This window comes from Argiope bruennichi, chromosome 9, assembly GCF_947563725.1.
Source record: "Argiope bruennichi chromosome 9, qqArgBrue1.1, whole genome shotgun sequence".
Lineage (NCBI taxonomy): Eukaryota > Metazoa > Arthropoda > Arachnida > Araneae > Araneidae > Argiope > Argiope bruennichi.
In genome coordinates this window covers 87,713,475-87,728,425 of record NC_079159.1, presented here as the reverse complement: position 1 = coordinate 87,728,425, position 14,951 = coordinate 87,713,475, and the positions used below count along the sequence as shown (strand labels likewise).

Below are 14,951 nucleotides of genomic sequence, written 5' to 3'. Positions count from 1 at the left end.
CATTTTTATTCAAAATTTTATTGAACTTAAATTCAACTTTTATAATCATGCAAATATATTTTTCTAAAATTTATTCCTTTTAATTCATACACTTTTTACCAAAATAAGTTATTTAGTAAGAAAGTTCTCTTTCTTTAAATGCTTAAAAAATAAATTGATTACATAATTGCAATAAAAGCTGATTCGTTTTAGTCTATACTGTTATTAAGGATGCCATTTTAAGTACGATGGTGGGATATCAGCCCATTTGTAAAAGAAACAGTAAGATTTTTAAATCTTGATGGCATGATGGTCGTTTAGAAAGATGCATGGTATTTTTCATAAGTATTAATCAGAGTTTATTGTTCTGTCCTGATAATCCCTGTTAAATTTTTTTAAGATGATAAAAAATAATATTTTCCCCTCAGGGATTTTTAAAAAAATGAATTTTAAAAAGGGCAAACAAAATAACAAAATTCTTATCTTTTAATCATATGATATTTTGAACTCGATATTGGCACAGATAAACGGTATTTTTTAGAAATTTCAGCAGAATCAAAATTTAACAAGAGAAAAAAATGATATCTTTACTTAAAACTATTTCCAAATCAAAACTACACAAAGATATCAGATAAAAAAAATTAAAAAATATATATATTTATATACTCTGATGTTTCATTGCAGTCACGAAATACTTCCAATTAAAATAATGAAAAAAATTTCAAGAAAAATAAAATTCTAAACATATATAATATTTTAAATATGTACAACAAATATGTGAAATCTTGGATTTATAGCAATATAGGTTAAGAAATATTAAACACACACTGATGTAAATTTAAAAAAAATCACAAATTAAATTACCTGTTTTTTCTACTGTTCTGCTTCTGCTTAAAGCTCATTTTAAAAATTCAGCTGGTTTTATATAAAAAATTAATAAAGAATAAAAAATAAAAAAATTAATTAATAAATAATTTTTTGAAACATTAATAAATACCATTAAATGCAAAAATAAGTATAAAATATTTTAAATATGTTAATTATATAAAGATTGATTTTTAATAATAAAATTATTTAAAAGTTTTGATTAGTATCTGAAAATTATCATATTAAGAACATTTCTAATTTGCAGAGGAGATTTTGATATGAAATTTTTTTGTTATTCATAACATATGGATATAAATGAATGTGAAAATAAATAGTGGAAAAATATTTAATTTGTTATTTTTCTAGCATATATTTATTATGTGTTGAAATTAATAGACCTCGAAAAAAAAAAAAATTCTATTACAAATTAAACTGAATTCCAACTTGAAGCAAATCGTTCAAAAGATTGGAATTTGAAGCATTTAATGTCTGTACATTTCTGAGAATAATTTTCTACGTATGCGTAAATACTTTGAAAAGCTTCTCTTAACATAATAATGGTTTTTAATTGCAATTTTTCAGCTAATCTTCATATATAATAAAATTTTCATATAAGCGATATTGTAACAAGTGTTAAACAGAACAAAACTTAATTGGTTAAAAACTTTATTGGTCGCTGAAATGCACCTTTTTACATCTATTTAGATGTCCATTACCTATCATAAAGTCAATTATACGTTTTTTTTTTTCCATCACTCTGTCATTTAAAAATGTTGAAAGATACCCTTTGATGCTCAGATATTTTCATCATCGCCATTGGCGTAAGCAGACTTATATAAATGGCGAGATTTATGCAGAAGACACATAAATTATATGGTACTCGTCGATTTTAACGGCGACTAAAAAGCGCCAAGAAAAAATTTCGCCAATTATCGGTTTCAATCGTCAAACTGTATAGCATGTGATGCGCACGTTCAAAATTTTCCATAATAAATAATGATGCACTTGAGTATATTTTTATAATTTAGCGAAATTTTTTCTTGGCGCTTTTTGGCCGCCATTAAAACCGTATTGTACTGATAATATTAATAAGGATTCAATGTTCTTAAAAAACAGAGGATTAAAATTTTATGTAGAAAATTTTTATACTTTTTTTATTTTATTTTGAGTGCTTCCTTGCATTTATTATTTAATGATCGCAGGGGGGGGGGGCTATTGCAACATAGAAAACACACACACAATTGATGTTTTGATGAAATTTTTAAACTTCTAATGAAATTTACTGAATTGGGGGAAGTTTCAAAATTACTATTAATCTTCCCGAAAAACTATAAAAGTTGTAAACGAAAATTCCTGCTTCCGATAACCTAGTTTCTGTATCTTTATCAAATTTTTTGAGAAACATTTCTGAATTTCTTTTTAAAAAATGAAACATTTCATCTTAATTGAAAATAAAAATGACCTAAATTCCTTTTAATTATTGGTTTCAACTAATTATTTTTCTAGGTTTTTATTCGTAGATATGAGGTAGAAAACTTGGTATAGTGGATATTCCTTCTTTTATGGACTATTACTGGTTTAGCATATCGCATGTCTTTCAAATTCTGATTTGGGAAAGAAGCAAAATAGAATTAACATTCCAAGAATTATGCACTGACAACGCTGTATAAGAATTGCCAACTTTTGATAATCACTTTACAATACCTTTGGTTGTACAATAATTATATGATCCAGTACTGTAAATCTACTTTGCAAAAAACTCCCTAAATATCTGGGAACTTAGTACTTTAAAAACTATTTGCGCTCTAATAAAAAAAATAGGGAATTCACCATCTGATTGTAGTAATCTGTATATATCTAATTATTAGATAAAAGATATATTGATAGAAAAAATACAAAGCATTACATTTTTGTTTAAAATTAGAGTATCGTTTTTGTTCATTTTTATGATTTTATTAACTGATTACATGAGATAATGAAAAATTCTCATTTTTTTTTTTCTGTAAAAGGGTTTATCACAAACGAACACACAGTTTCGCATCTACTTTTTATCAACCCTTTATTCTTTTTCAGTTTGTCATGAAACTGATAACTGAAACTAATATCTATATAAGGATTTGGGTGATAAGGCATTGAACCAAAGAACCAACCAAAGGGTTTTAAAAAGCAAGATTTTTTTTATAATCCATGGAATATTTTCGCTAAAGGTAACAATTCTTTATTTAATAATAAATGCAATTGAAAACATTATTCTTTTTTAGACAAATAAACAAATATCAGTTTGATTTGCAAAATAATTAATTAGAGGTCTTGTAATTTAATTTTTCAGTATACACATTTTAAAAAAAAAAACGTTAATCTTGCGAGTGGTAGTAATATACAATTTAATTTTTTTTATAACGATGAACACGGACTTTTAAAACGATTTTGAATCTTGACTCAATTTTTAGCTAAATAATTTCTATTGAAATAAAGGATTCAGTAAATTCACTTAATAATTTTGGGAAATAACGATTTCAAATATTACTAACAAATTTTGCAACTTGGGTTTATTTTTATTTAATGCTCATAGTAATTTAAAGTTTTTTTTAATTTAAAGCTTCCAAATTAAAATTCGATGAATTCCTTAGAAGTACTTTATTGATAAACTTTTTTCAATTAAATAAAAATGTGACCAAAATTATTAAATCCTCTCAATTAAATCAGATTTAATTAAATTTCAAAACTAATTTTGCTCAATTTTTACAAAATTAAATTGTTTTGAAATTCTGCGTGAAATAAAATGTGTCGAGCAACATAAATAACTTATTTATGAAAAAATAATTAAAGATTTCTAATTCTTTGTTACGTTTAACGTTACGTTAACCTTATACGTTTAATTAATGTAACTATGTGACTAAAAAGGCAAATTATTTGGAATTTTGACTTGTGTAAATTTCATTCGACAGCTTTAATTATCTGAATATATTTTAGTAATATTTATAAAAAATTATTTTCATTGTTCCTAAAATTTTCAAGAATTGTTAAAAATGTCTTGCTTAGGAAAAATCTTTTAATGAGTATTTCGACTCAGTTATATATAAGAAAAATTTATTGTTATTTACATTTATTTATTTCATCAATCACAGGATAATGATTATTAAATTATGAGTAACAAATACATAATTAATTATCTTGATTATTTCTAAATTTTGCTAGAATTTTAGAAACATTTACTTGAAGCAATTTTTAAATGAATATTTCGAATCAGACGTGCGGTGTCATATTTTTTGGAACCAATGAATATTTTACAAATTTAGTTTATATTTAATTTATTTTATCTAATTTTGGCATTATTCTGATCATAAAGCTATTTATAATTTCGTTTCATTTAATTAAAACTAATATAGTTTTCTCATATTAAAAACAGAAGGAAATCATTTAATCGAAATTGCAGATGTTTTTTTGAATAAAGGAATAGCTGAAAACGACAAAGTTGAATTTTGGGAAAAATATATTTCATTTAAGAATTATTTTTTCATTTCTTTAATGTACAATTACTGAATTCAAAGACACATCAGTTTCGGCAACGCCCATCGCAGTTTAGGAGGAACTTACAACGGAAATTTAACAAAGGGAAAAGTAGAAAGGGAATTTCCCCAAGGAATAGGGGAACATTCCTAGTGTTGTCAATTCTTCTCTATCAATCCATCTGTTAATCCTTTTTTAAATCAAAAAGCTAATAAATTATATTCTATTAAAATATTTTTAAAAAGAAATTCTACAGTTAAATTTAACATTTAATTCTAAAAAAAAAATCTGATGCTTTATATTAAAGAGAAAAAAACTGATCAGAAAAATTGAAAATGTAGTTATTAAAAAACGAAATTAGTTAAAGCTCTGTGTTATTCTTTGTAGTATTTATTGAATTGAAAACGTAATTACCAGTTAAAATTAACTAACTCCTCAATAGTTAATGAAAATCAACAATATCTGATCAAGATAATTGAAAATGTTTACAAATCATATTCAAGAAAGTTTTTGGATCAAAATGGCACCTACTCACAAATTTTAGATTTTTATTGAATAAACCTCGAAATTTAATATTAAAAATGTTAATTTCCGAATTTTTATTCGGTTGATTTTTCTACTTTAACAAACTCATAACAATGTCTTGTCAGAATAATATTAATTTGTTTTTAACCCGAAAAGAATCATAAAAAATTGCTATTGTCCTTAAAAGAAGTTATATTCATATTAGATTATTGGAACACATTTTTTTTATTATCATTTATTAAAATTTAAATTTTATTTTCTTCGTTCCAATAAAATTGATTGATAAAAAAATCGTTTTTAATGAGTTATTTATAAAATGCTGGCATAAATTGTTAAGACAGACGATATCAAATATTATTCGCAGATTGCCAAAAAGGACGAGGTAAATTATTAATTTACTGTTTGATAATTAAAATATCTCGTCTTTTATCATACACCAGGAAATTCTTTAAAGTGCTAGTCAATGAAATGCGCAGCAAAATACAATATTATTACCTTGAGCATTTAATTGTTTGATTATTTACAAAATTCGTCTCTTTGATAAGTACTCGACTGATATGAGTAATAAAATGAAGGGCGTAAAGGGTTTATATTCCGTAAAGATTCTATAACGAAGCTTGATGAATGCTTGAATTATTATTTAGGAAAGGACGTTGATAGATCATGGAACAATCGATAAGATATGATTTGAAGAAGCATTTTTTAAAATAGACTCATGTCATGTCATATTTAATATATTTTGTCATAGACTAATTTATAGTTGGAATCATTATTCAGAAGTTAATATTTAACCATTTCTGAGAAATTCCAGATAAGTGTTCTTCATGCTGAACTAAATGAACAATTTGTGAATGAAGTATTACTATCAAGTAATGAATTTTATTACAGATGAGAATACTTTGATTTTTCTTCTGCGATATTTATAGGCTCTTTCCATATTTCATCAGTTTTGAAAGCATCGAAAAGTAAAACAGCCAGCTTTCTCTAAAAAAACATGACATCTAGAATTTTTTATTTTTCTTGGTTGGTCTCGCCATCTAATACTTTAAAACAGGTAATCAATTTAAGCAAGTAGCATTGTTATTTAATTTATTCAATATGTTTTTATTTCATTTTAATTTACGCTTTTGCTTTTATTTAATTGTTATACTATGCAAATTTATCGCAATGGAATACCAGGCACTTTTAGTCTATATTCTATAGCATCCGAGCTTGAAAATATCTGAATATCTAGAAAGTTCTTTTATGTTGGTTAAATTTCTTTTTAAGAATCAGTGATGGCTGGATTCGGGTCAAATTTTGTGAAAACCTCGAAGAGCTTTAAGAAAGTATGTGACGCAATCAATTTTACTGGCATTTATTGCAACGTTTCAAGTCTAATTTAATCATTAATAAACAAAACTGTCAGTTCTCTGAGAAACAAATGGCTGAATCTGAGATACGCTATATATGCCACAGTTGATGACTTTTAATAGATGTATGTTGAAAATGCATTCCCTCCCAAAAGTGTTTATTTCTTAAATATACCAAAATCCTCTTGTTTGTAATTTGTTTAGTTAATATATTCGTTTATTTCAGATTTCAAAGGGCTTTCGACCTAAGTCGACCCCTTGAATCATGAGCGCATCTTCGAAAGGCCTTTCTATGTGAATTTCGTGTATTCCTTCCCAGTTTCTGATTGTTTATTGCTTTCCTTGTCTTCCTTTGCTTGTTCTTGTAGCGCCTTCTTTCTGAATCTAAAAAATCTTGAGGTAAGAAAAAATCAAATTTAGTCTTCATATAGATTAAACAAGGCAATTTAAAACTGCATTAAATTCTGCTTATTCAATTAACGAAAGCTTGCTTCTGTGCTTAACTTTTTGTTTCAAAAATTTGTTTGTCTTAATGTTGAATCCTTTAAATGAAGCTATAATAAACTTAAACTTTTTGATTCTTTTTTCTTTATAACTCTCCCCAGTAAAAAATTATTAAATGTTGTTTTTAAATATGCCAATGTTACGATGTATTAAAAATTTCAGCAATTGCCCTGTCCATTCTATATATGTGAGATGATATTGCTTTATTTTAGAATATTTAAAAATGCTTTATTTTAGAATATTTTAATGTGAAATACGAATTTCAAAAACATAAATATTACAAGAGGATGTAAAAACCCCTTTTTTAATTCATTTCTTGTGCATTAATGTCAGCTTAGAGTCATTCAGCTTTGTTTCTCATTTTTCATATAGTTTTGTAAATACGTTAGATTTTTCTTTAATTTGAATATTTACATTATTACCATCGAAAATTCTATAGCTATGTGCGCATACTACTATTTTATGACTGATAATATTTGTAATACTCAGATATCAGTGCATTAATTTTTAAATAATATAAAAAATTAAAGATCCGAAGTTTTGACACAGGCGAAGGTTTTTCGAAAATATTCCTTTTGATGCTATCCAAAATTATTTTGTCAATAATGGAGGTGAATTTTTAAAAAAGAACAATATTTATCTTTAAAACATAGAATATAAAAGTGGAAATATAATCAAAATTGAAAAATAATCAAAAATTTTAAAGGGTGAATTATTACTATATTAATGATGATCTAATTATATAATTCATACAAAAACTTCTCTAAGTACTAGAAATTTGCAGTTTCAATTATTTTTTAAATGTTGACATCAGGGCGTTTGGTATAAATTTATTTGGTGTTTAAAAGATAAAACTCTGCATTTGCCAGCATTTTTTTACTGAAAAAAAAATCTTTATTTTCTAAAAAAAAAAAAAAAAAAAAAAAAAAACTAAAACAGATATCCTTTAATTCCCTATCAAGGTGAATTCGAAAATAAAATCTTAAAGGTAAAATAAAAAAAACGAATGAATTTCACTTGTATTATGCTAAATTAATACTTTTTTAAAGCTATACGGCCGCTAATTAATTCAGAAAAATGTAAATATAAAGCATTCTCCCGCTTTTGTTATTATAAAAGAGCTTGGTCTTTTACAATATTTCACAAGAGGATTCAAAGTGATACATCTGTATTGCAAAATGTTTTAAAATTTAAACTTGACCAGATTGTTCATGATTCAGTGAATTTTCGCAAGATGTTTATCGGTGAAGCAGATGGTTTTATGACTACGTGGCTCATTCTTAAGCAATAAAAGCAAGTTTTTTTATCGCTATCGCCGTTAAGCTTAAACAAAATTCTTGTCTGTCCTCGACCCCTTTTGAAGTATCTTCTTTGATAAATTCTTCTCTAAATCCTAAAGCGAAACAGATCAGAAAAAAAAAAGAAAAACATTATCAAAAAAGTAATAAGTGTTTTTATCTCTATGAAGTTTAAAATCACATAAGAAATGTGTATGGCTGTGGTTACCAATGCTGCCAATTTTCAATATTTCTAACGCTTTAAAAAATGTTAATATTAATAATGAACAATATTACTTTAATTTCCAATTCAAACATTTTAAACGTGAAAATTATTTCAGCAAAAAGGATTTTTGCTATGCTAAAGGAAAAATTTAGCGGAAATTCTGTACACTGATATAATTAAAATGTAGCTACCCAAACCATTAATGAAACAGAGGAATTCTTAGCTTCTTGGAAATATCAAATTTGTAGTATAACTAAGAAATATTAATGATATTGCTTGGTTAAAAAAATATTTTATTGTTTAATTAAAATAACAGCCAACAATTTTCTTTCATTTAAAAACATTACGGTTTTAAATACAATTTGTCGTCAAATTTTTGGTCAGTCTTAAAAAATGTAACTTAGATTTAGTTTCAAGCTTTGTGAAATTGGAGAAGTGTCGCTAAAAATAAGTCATATGATTTTTAAATCCTTATTTAACAAAGGCAAATTTATTACTTATTTTTATTATAAAATATGTCCTCTTGATTAATTAAAGAGCAAACGATCTGCCAACTCTCATTAAAAATATTCAAATTCTAAAGCATTTATTCTATTGAAAAAAATAATTTCAAATAAGATTAATTTCAAGTATCATTGGAAAATTACACTTTGGCGATATTTTAAGAGAGGAAAAGCACATTGGCGATATCTCACTTACTGGTTACTTAAAATTCTTGATGTGAAAAGAAACTCGTCGAACGTAGAAGAAGAAAACTTTTGCATTATCTAATCATATATTTTTAATTAAATATAAATTATAACTCTCCTCGATTATGAATGTTGTTAAAAATGATATTTTAGAACAAACTTTAAAATAAAAAGCAAAACTTTATAATATTTTACTACTTTTATTAAGGAGCACATAATATTTCAATCTTTTGTAAGAAATTTAATAAAACAATTCATAATTTATATAGCAATTCTTTCGAATAATGCATTATATTGAATACAGTGCTAATGGGTTTGTTTTTTACAGTGATTTGTTGATTTATAGACAACATCAAAGAACTATTCGTATATATAACTTTATCCATAAACTTTTTATTTACGATAGAAAAAAGCGATAAATTTTGTCTACATTTAATTCGGAAACTAAGTTGATTTCATGGTCTCAACTATTTTATTATGAAAACTAAGTTTGATTAGTTTGATCTGATTATAAAAAAAATTTCAATGCTGATTAGATTGGAAATTGATAAAATTTTAATTGTATATTTCATTATTTATGATAGATTTTTTTTCTTTACTTTTAATACTTTTCATTCTGATCTTATTACATCTTATAGAATCTCAGTAAAAATTTATTTTCCAAAAGGTCCTTTAATTTTTGAAAAATTGGGAATTTTAATAAATTTTAATTATGAAAATATAAAGATTTTTCTCCTTTTAAAAACTCTCTGCATTCGAAAAATGATTGATTAATATTTACTCTAAAAACTATTTTTCGCATATAATTAAATTGAAACATTTAATGTCATAAGATTAAATAAAAAACATACACTTACATGCAAAGAAATCAGTTTTACTTTATTTCATTTTTTTCATGCCTTCTTTAAATGATTAATTTTTACTATCTACTTTTTTTTCTCTATTTTTATAAAAAGAATGCATTTTATTATAATTGTTTTCAATTTTGTTTCTTCAACAAAATATTTACTTCAAATACTTCATTTGAATTCGATTGCTTTTCCATCGATTCAAAATGAAATGTGTTTATAGAAACGAACTATGTATTCGTGATATCTAAAATCTAAATAAATAAAAGTTTTGCTGTTTCAGTTTCAACTACTGTTGCAATGCCGCTAAGCATCATCATAATAAGATAAGCCGCTAAATCATCAACAAATGAAACCGAGCGAGAATTCACATGCAAAGCACGTGTTTTTGCTTAAACAGAAACTGCAAATTTTCGCATTCTATTTTTTTTTCCCCTTCTTTATCCAAACCAGATAAAATGCTCGAATTATTATTTTTTTTATTTTAATGAAATTAATCAATCAGATCACTAACTTATTTGAAGCCTTACTTTTTTTTTTCTTTTTCATTCCATGACGTTTTCTATGGATATATCAAACTTAATAATAGAGATTTAGCTGCTTTGCTTCAAATATTTTGTATCATTTCTTGAAAAAAATAATAAAAGCTGAAAACTATTTTTAAATATGTAATATTATAAAAATAACTATAAAAAGATAGCTCTTAAATTTGCTAGGGATAGAATGCTTGGTTTCTGAAGAATGACGAAACAATTCATTGCAGTTTTTGCAGATTTTAATGTATAGGAATTCGTTAATAAGAAACATAGAAAATTAAATAATTTTAAATACATTAAAAATATAAATAATTTTTCAAAAATTAAGTTGCATTAATTTTGTCTATATGTTTGTACTTTTCGTTGAAATAAAATTATTTTTAAAAAATATCTTTAAGTTGAAGAAGAATAAATTATCTTTTGGCCGCAGACGATTTTTTTAATGTAAGAATTAATGAAATTAAATGGCCATTTAAAATTTGACGTTGCGACGCGTACGATGAATCGCTTCTAGTCAATCTTTGTAACAGACATTCAGTTACCATTATCGCAGATAATTTTCGACATGTGCAGTCATTCTTCCTCTTTGAAGAAAAAAAAAATATATTTTATATTCTCAGAACTGGTTTATCTAGAAAAAGAAGTTGGTTTGAAAAAATTAAATCACTGATTTAATTTTTACATTTTACTTTACACATTACTATGAATATTTTTAAAAATATTTCGCTTTAACAAAACTATAGTAAGTAGAGGAAAATAGATGCACGAGTCATTAAATCAATCTCTAGTGTATCGGAGATTTCTAAGCACGACGACCATTTATTTTTCAATCACCATCGGATCACGCAGAGAACAAATTAAATACAGAATCGCAGAGAACAAAATAAATTAATTGCCAAAAGTTATGTAGAAACATAATAAATTTTTGACATAATTGCCATATGCAGTTGTCATATCGGTGGACGATGTTTCTGGCCAGCTCATGGAAAAATATTGCCGTCAAAAGGAAATGGGTTATAATATTTTTTTAAAACTCCTCATTAATACTGAAGTTCGTTGAATTTTCTTTTTAAGGAAAAAAATATATAGTAGAAATATCTAAACATTCACTCTTCGAAGTCGCAATTTTGGCATCTGGGGATTCGTTGCCTGGGATTCTACAATCCTTCGTTTTAACACAATGGTCAAGTTTATCTTGTTCAACGAATCGGTCGAGTTAATCAGTTCTTTGGAAGAGATCAAATGATGTGACATTCTTGCCTCTTTGTTTCATTTTATGGAGAATGCGGTTTAAAGCCAAGTAATTTTCACTTTGTCTTTGAATTGAAAAATTGGCTAAGATCGCAGAATAATAATTCAGACTAATGAAGGGCTTTAAAGGAATTTTAAGGTCCTTCTTTCATGATTGGTGGCAATAATTTTTGAAGAGAAGTGAAAAAGCTGATCCGCCGATTTGACAAATTCAGAAACTTCATGGTAATTTTGTTGAAAAGAAACCGTGAGTAAATATAAATTCTGATAATATTTTTTTTCTTTCTAATCTTGTCTTTTATTATGGTCTACAGGAGCTTGGAAAAGAATGGCCTTCATAAACATATTACTACGATTAATTACAATTTTATAGTATACGCTTGACTCAGAGTTTAAAACAGCTTCTTGACTTGACTTTACATGATATTAATGAATTTGCATTATTCTTTAAAAATGTGTATTTATTTTATTGATGTGTATTCTTTTGTTTTTATTTTTAGGTAAATTTTCAAAATGGCTCCGTGTAATCACAAAAGAAATGAGGAAGTCAGCTGTGACAGTTGCTATGATGATGTTAAAATTATAAAGAAAATATTGCCGACGAATTATAAAGAAGTGAGCTGTAATAATTGCCATGATGTTATAAAAAAAATAAAGGAAAAGTTACGAACGAAGTATAATGTAAGAATTATATGACTTTTTTGCTATGAGCTATCATTGCATTATTTAAATGTAATGATTTTTTTTTTGTTCTGTTTCTGAAAATATTTTTCTTTAATTTCAGTTTCTGATTTCAGACCTTTTTCAATCTTTTACATAAATAATTAGACACATTTTTTTTCCAATGTTAAACTAGAATAAATGAATAAAAATTCAGAAAGACTTCAAACGATTTTTCTGCAACCGTGGGAAATAAACTTGCATTATGCATTTTTTAAGTTATGCAGATAGGTGGTGATAGAAAAATCTTTATCTAAGGTATCATTTTTATCAAAAAATCATAAGGTATTATTTTTATTTCATTTACTTTGTAGAAACAGTCAAGGCACTCATTAGTACATTATTTCGATGCTTATTATTAGTTAATAAATCCTTTTTGATACAACTAGAGAACTCTTTGCCTTATCCATGCATAAATGAATATCTGTGATGTAACTGAACAAAATAAGTTTTTTTTCGCACTTTGGATTTAAAATGAAATATGCACGAGTAGAATTCGTACAAGAAATTTCAATAAGGAATATATTCTGAATGAAACAAAATCCTAAATATATTATGATGAAATGAAAATATTGTTAAAAAATCATTGCTACTTTACACAAAACGATATTCTGATTCCAATTTTGTATTTCGATAAAGAGGAGGATAAGTAAAAAGATAGGTTTTTTTACAAGACTCTGAAAGATGTTTCCTCTGGGGAAAAAATTCTATTCTACAAATAGTTTAAGATATTTCGTCTTTTGCACAATCAAATAGTTTTTTCTCGTTTCCAAAATTCAAAACTAATATTTATTCTTGGAAATGTTTTAAGAATGTTATATTCTAGTATCAGTATATTTATTAACAGATAATAAAAGGTTATATTCCATGAACTGAAACAGTTTTCACTGACAAATTTCTATATCTGGAAATAAATTATAATACTTTAATTGTACATCTTCATAGAATATCTTTGCATGGATAAAACTCGAAAATTAAAAAGGAAAAATTAAAAATTAAAAATTAAAAAAATTAAAAATCTCATTATTGAGATTTTATTTAAAACCAAGAACGTAATTGCTGAAAACTTATACCAAAAATGGATTCGTGTGGTAGAAATAGCAGGTACAAAAAATTACAATTAATAATTTGTATTTTTATTTTCATAGTAAGTGGCATCACTTGAAACGTTTGTAAATTTTCTTAGGCATTCTAATAAACTTATAAAATAATATTTCATAATTCTAAAGCGATTTTGTTCCATAGTTCTTGGGGAGTTAACTTCTACATTTCTTTGCTCCTATTTTTTGAGCTCACAGTAGATTTTATTGCAGAAATACATCGAATTAACAATTTCTACAATTACCAAAGGTGGTAATTGTAGAGATTGTTAATTATCGACTATCAAGAATCATCTTTTTGAATTCCGCCATCGTTTCTTCAAACACCATACATAGGATAACAATATCTTAAATCTTAACTCCATTTACAAATAAAGAAATAAAAAAAATTCAAGTATATCGAAAATGTATAATTTGTAGTTTTCAGTGGCTAAGGATTGAGTAAATTTCATTTATTCGATAGTTTGTAACAATTATGCGATGGAAACCACTATATCCTTTCTTTTTGTATAATACAAAAATGCATTGAAAATGCGTACAATATCTTTGGAACCATTTTCATTTTAAATTAAAAAAATTATTCTAGCAGGCAATTATTATTTTGTTCTATAATGCACAAATTCACACATTTTTTTCATACCAACCATATTATATTGTTATTTCTCCAAATAACTGAATTCATATAATCCCATGTAATCACTTGCACTGGTTTTAAATTTTAAAATATTTATTGGATTTTTTAAAAAATGTGTCATTTAATCCAATTTTGTTCTGAGAACAATAGTTCTATTGAAACAACTTCAGTTTATCTTCGATTCAACAGAAAACAATTGATCCCGTAACTCATAATAGACATATTTCCAAAGTATTTTATGAAACTTCAATACTTTGATGAAGGCAGGTCTTCTTTTCCCTTATACATTTTTTTTTTTTTTTTTTTTATATCTAGCTCATACTATCTGTTTCTAAAATCCAAAATCTTTAATATTGTGATCAATATTCTAGAAAATTATTCACCAAACTGTAATATATATTTAAATTGTTTTGAAATCTGTTATTGCATTTCATATAATTTGTTAATTAAGCCCTTTTGGTTGAATTTTCATACAATTTTAGAAATTACCAATTTATTAAAAATGAAAATTGCTGCTTCACTTCTGGATAAATAAGTAAAAATAAATCGTTTGCATTTGAATTCAAATATGGAAAAATTTTCTATGGTGCCAAAATTAACTTACTTTTAAGTTATCCATAAGAAGATATTTCTTACGGACCTCTATTCTGGATCTTTTCTGAGTTATTTAAATCATTCTCGTAAATTGCAAAAAATTAATTATTTTTAATTTAAATATCTTCTTTACATTTAATGTTTTTATAATGCTAAATATTTTCTCCAGTAATATTTAAGGCAGCCAGTTCCAAGAATTGCTTCATTATATTTCGAGATTACGTCCCTCAAGTCTTTTAATGTTTGTAGTATTATTTGGTTTCAGATATTAAAGGTTAAGTTTTCCCCATTAATTTTTTAAATAATTCTTTTATATAGAATGTCAGAAATTGTAATTTT

General features: G+C 25.3%; 1 protein-coding gene across 5 annotated transcripts in view; it reads left to right on the top strand.

Moving 5' to 3' along the window:
• Positions 1–2,914: 2,914 nt before the first annotated feature.
• The window catches only part of LOC129983886 (death-associated inhibitor of apoptosis 1-like), a 50,538-nt gene continuing 38,501 nt past the window's right edge, over positions 2,915–14,951 (top strand). The window contains exons 1-3 of one of the 5 annotated variants that reach the window (XM_056093572.1): positions 2,926–3,053; positions 6,460–6,632; positions 12,065–12,245. In XM_056093572.1, the coding sequence (XP_055949547.1) occupies positions 12,078–12,245 (168 nt within the window). In that variant the 5' untranslated portion in view covers positions 2,926–3,053; positions 6,460–6,632; positions 12,065–12,077. Of the gene's footprint in view, positions 3,054–5,807; positions 5,936–6,459; positions 6,633–12,064; positions 12,246–14,951 lie in introns of those variants that run through there. The other 4 variants (XM_056093579.1, XM_056093573.1, XM_056093574.1 and 1 more) reach the window with 4 other exon arrangements.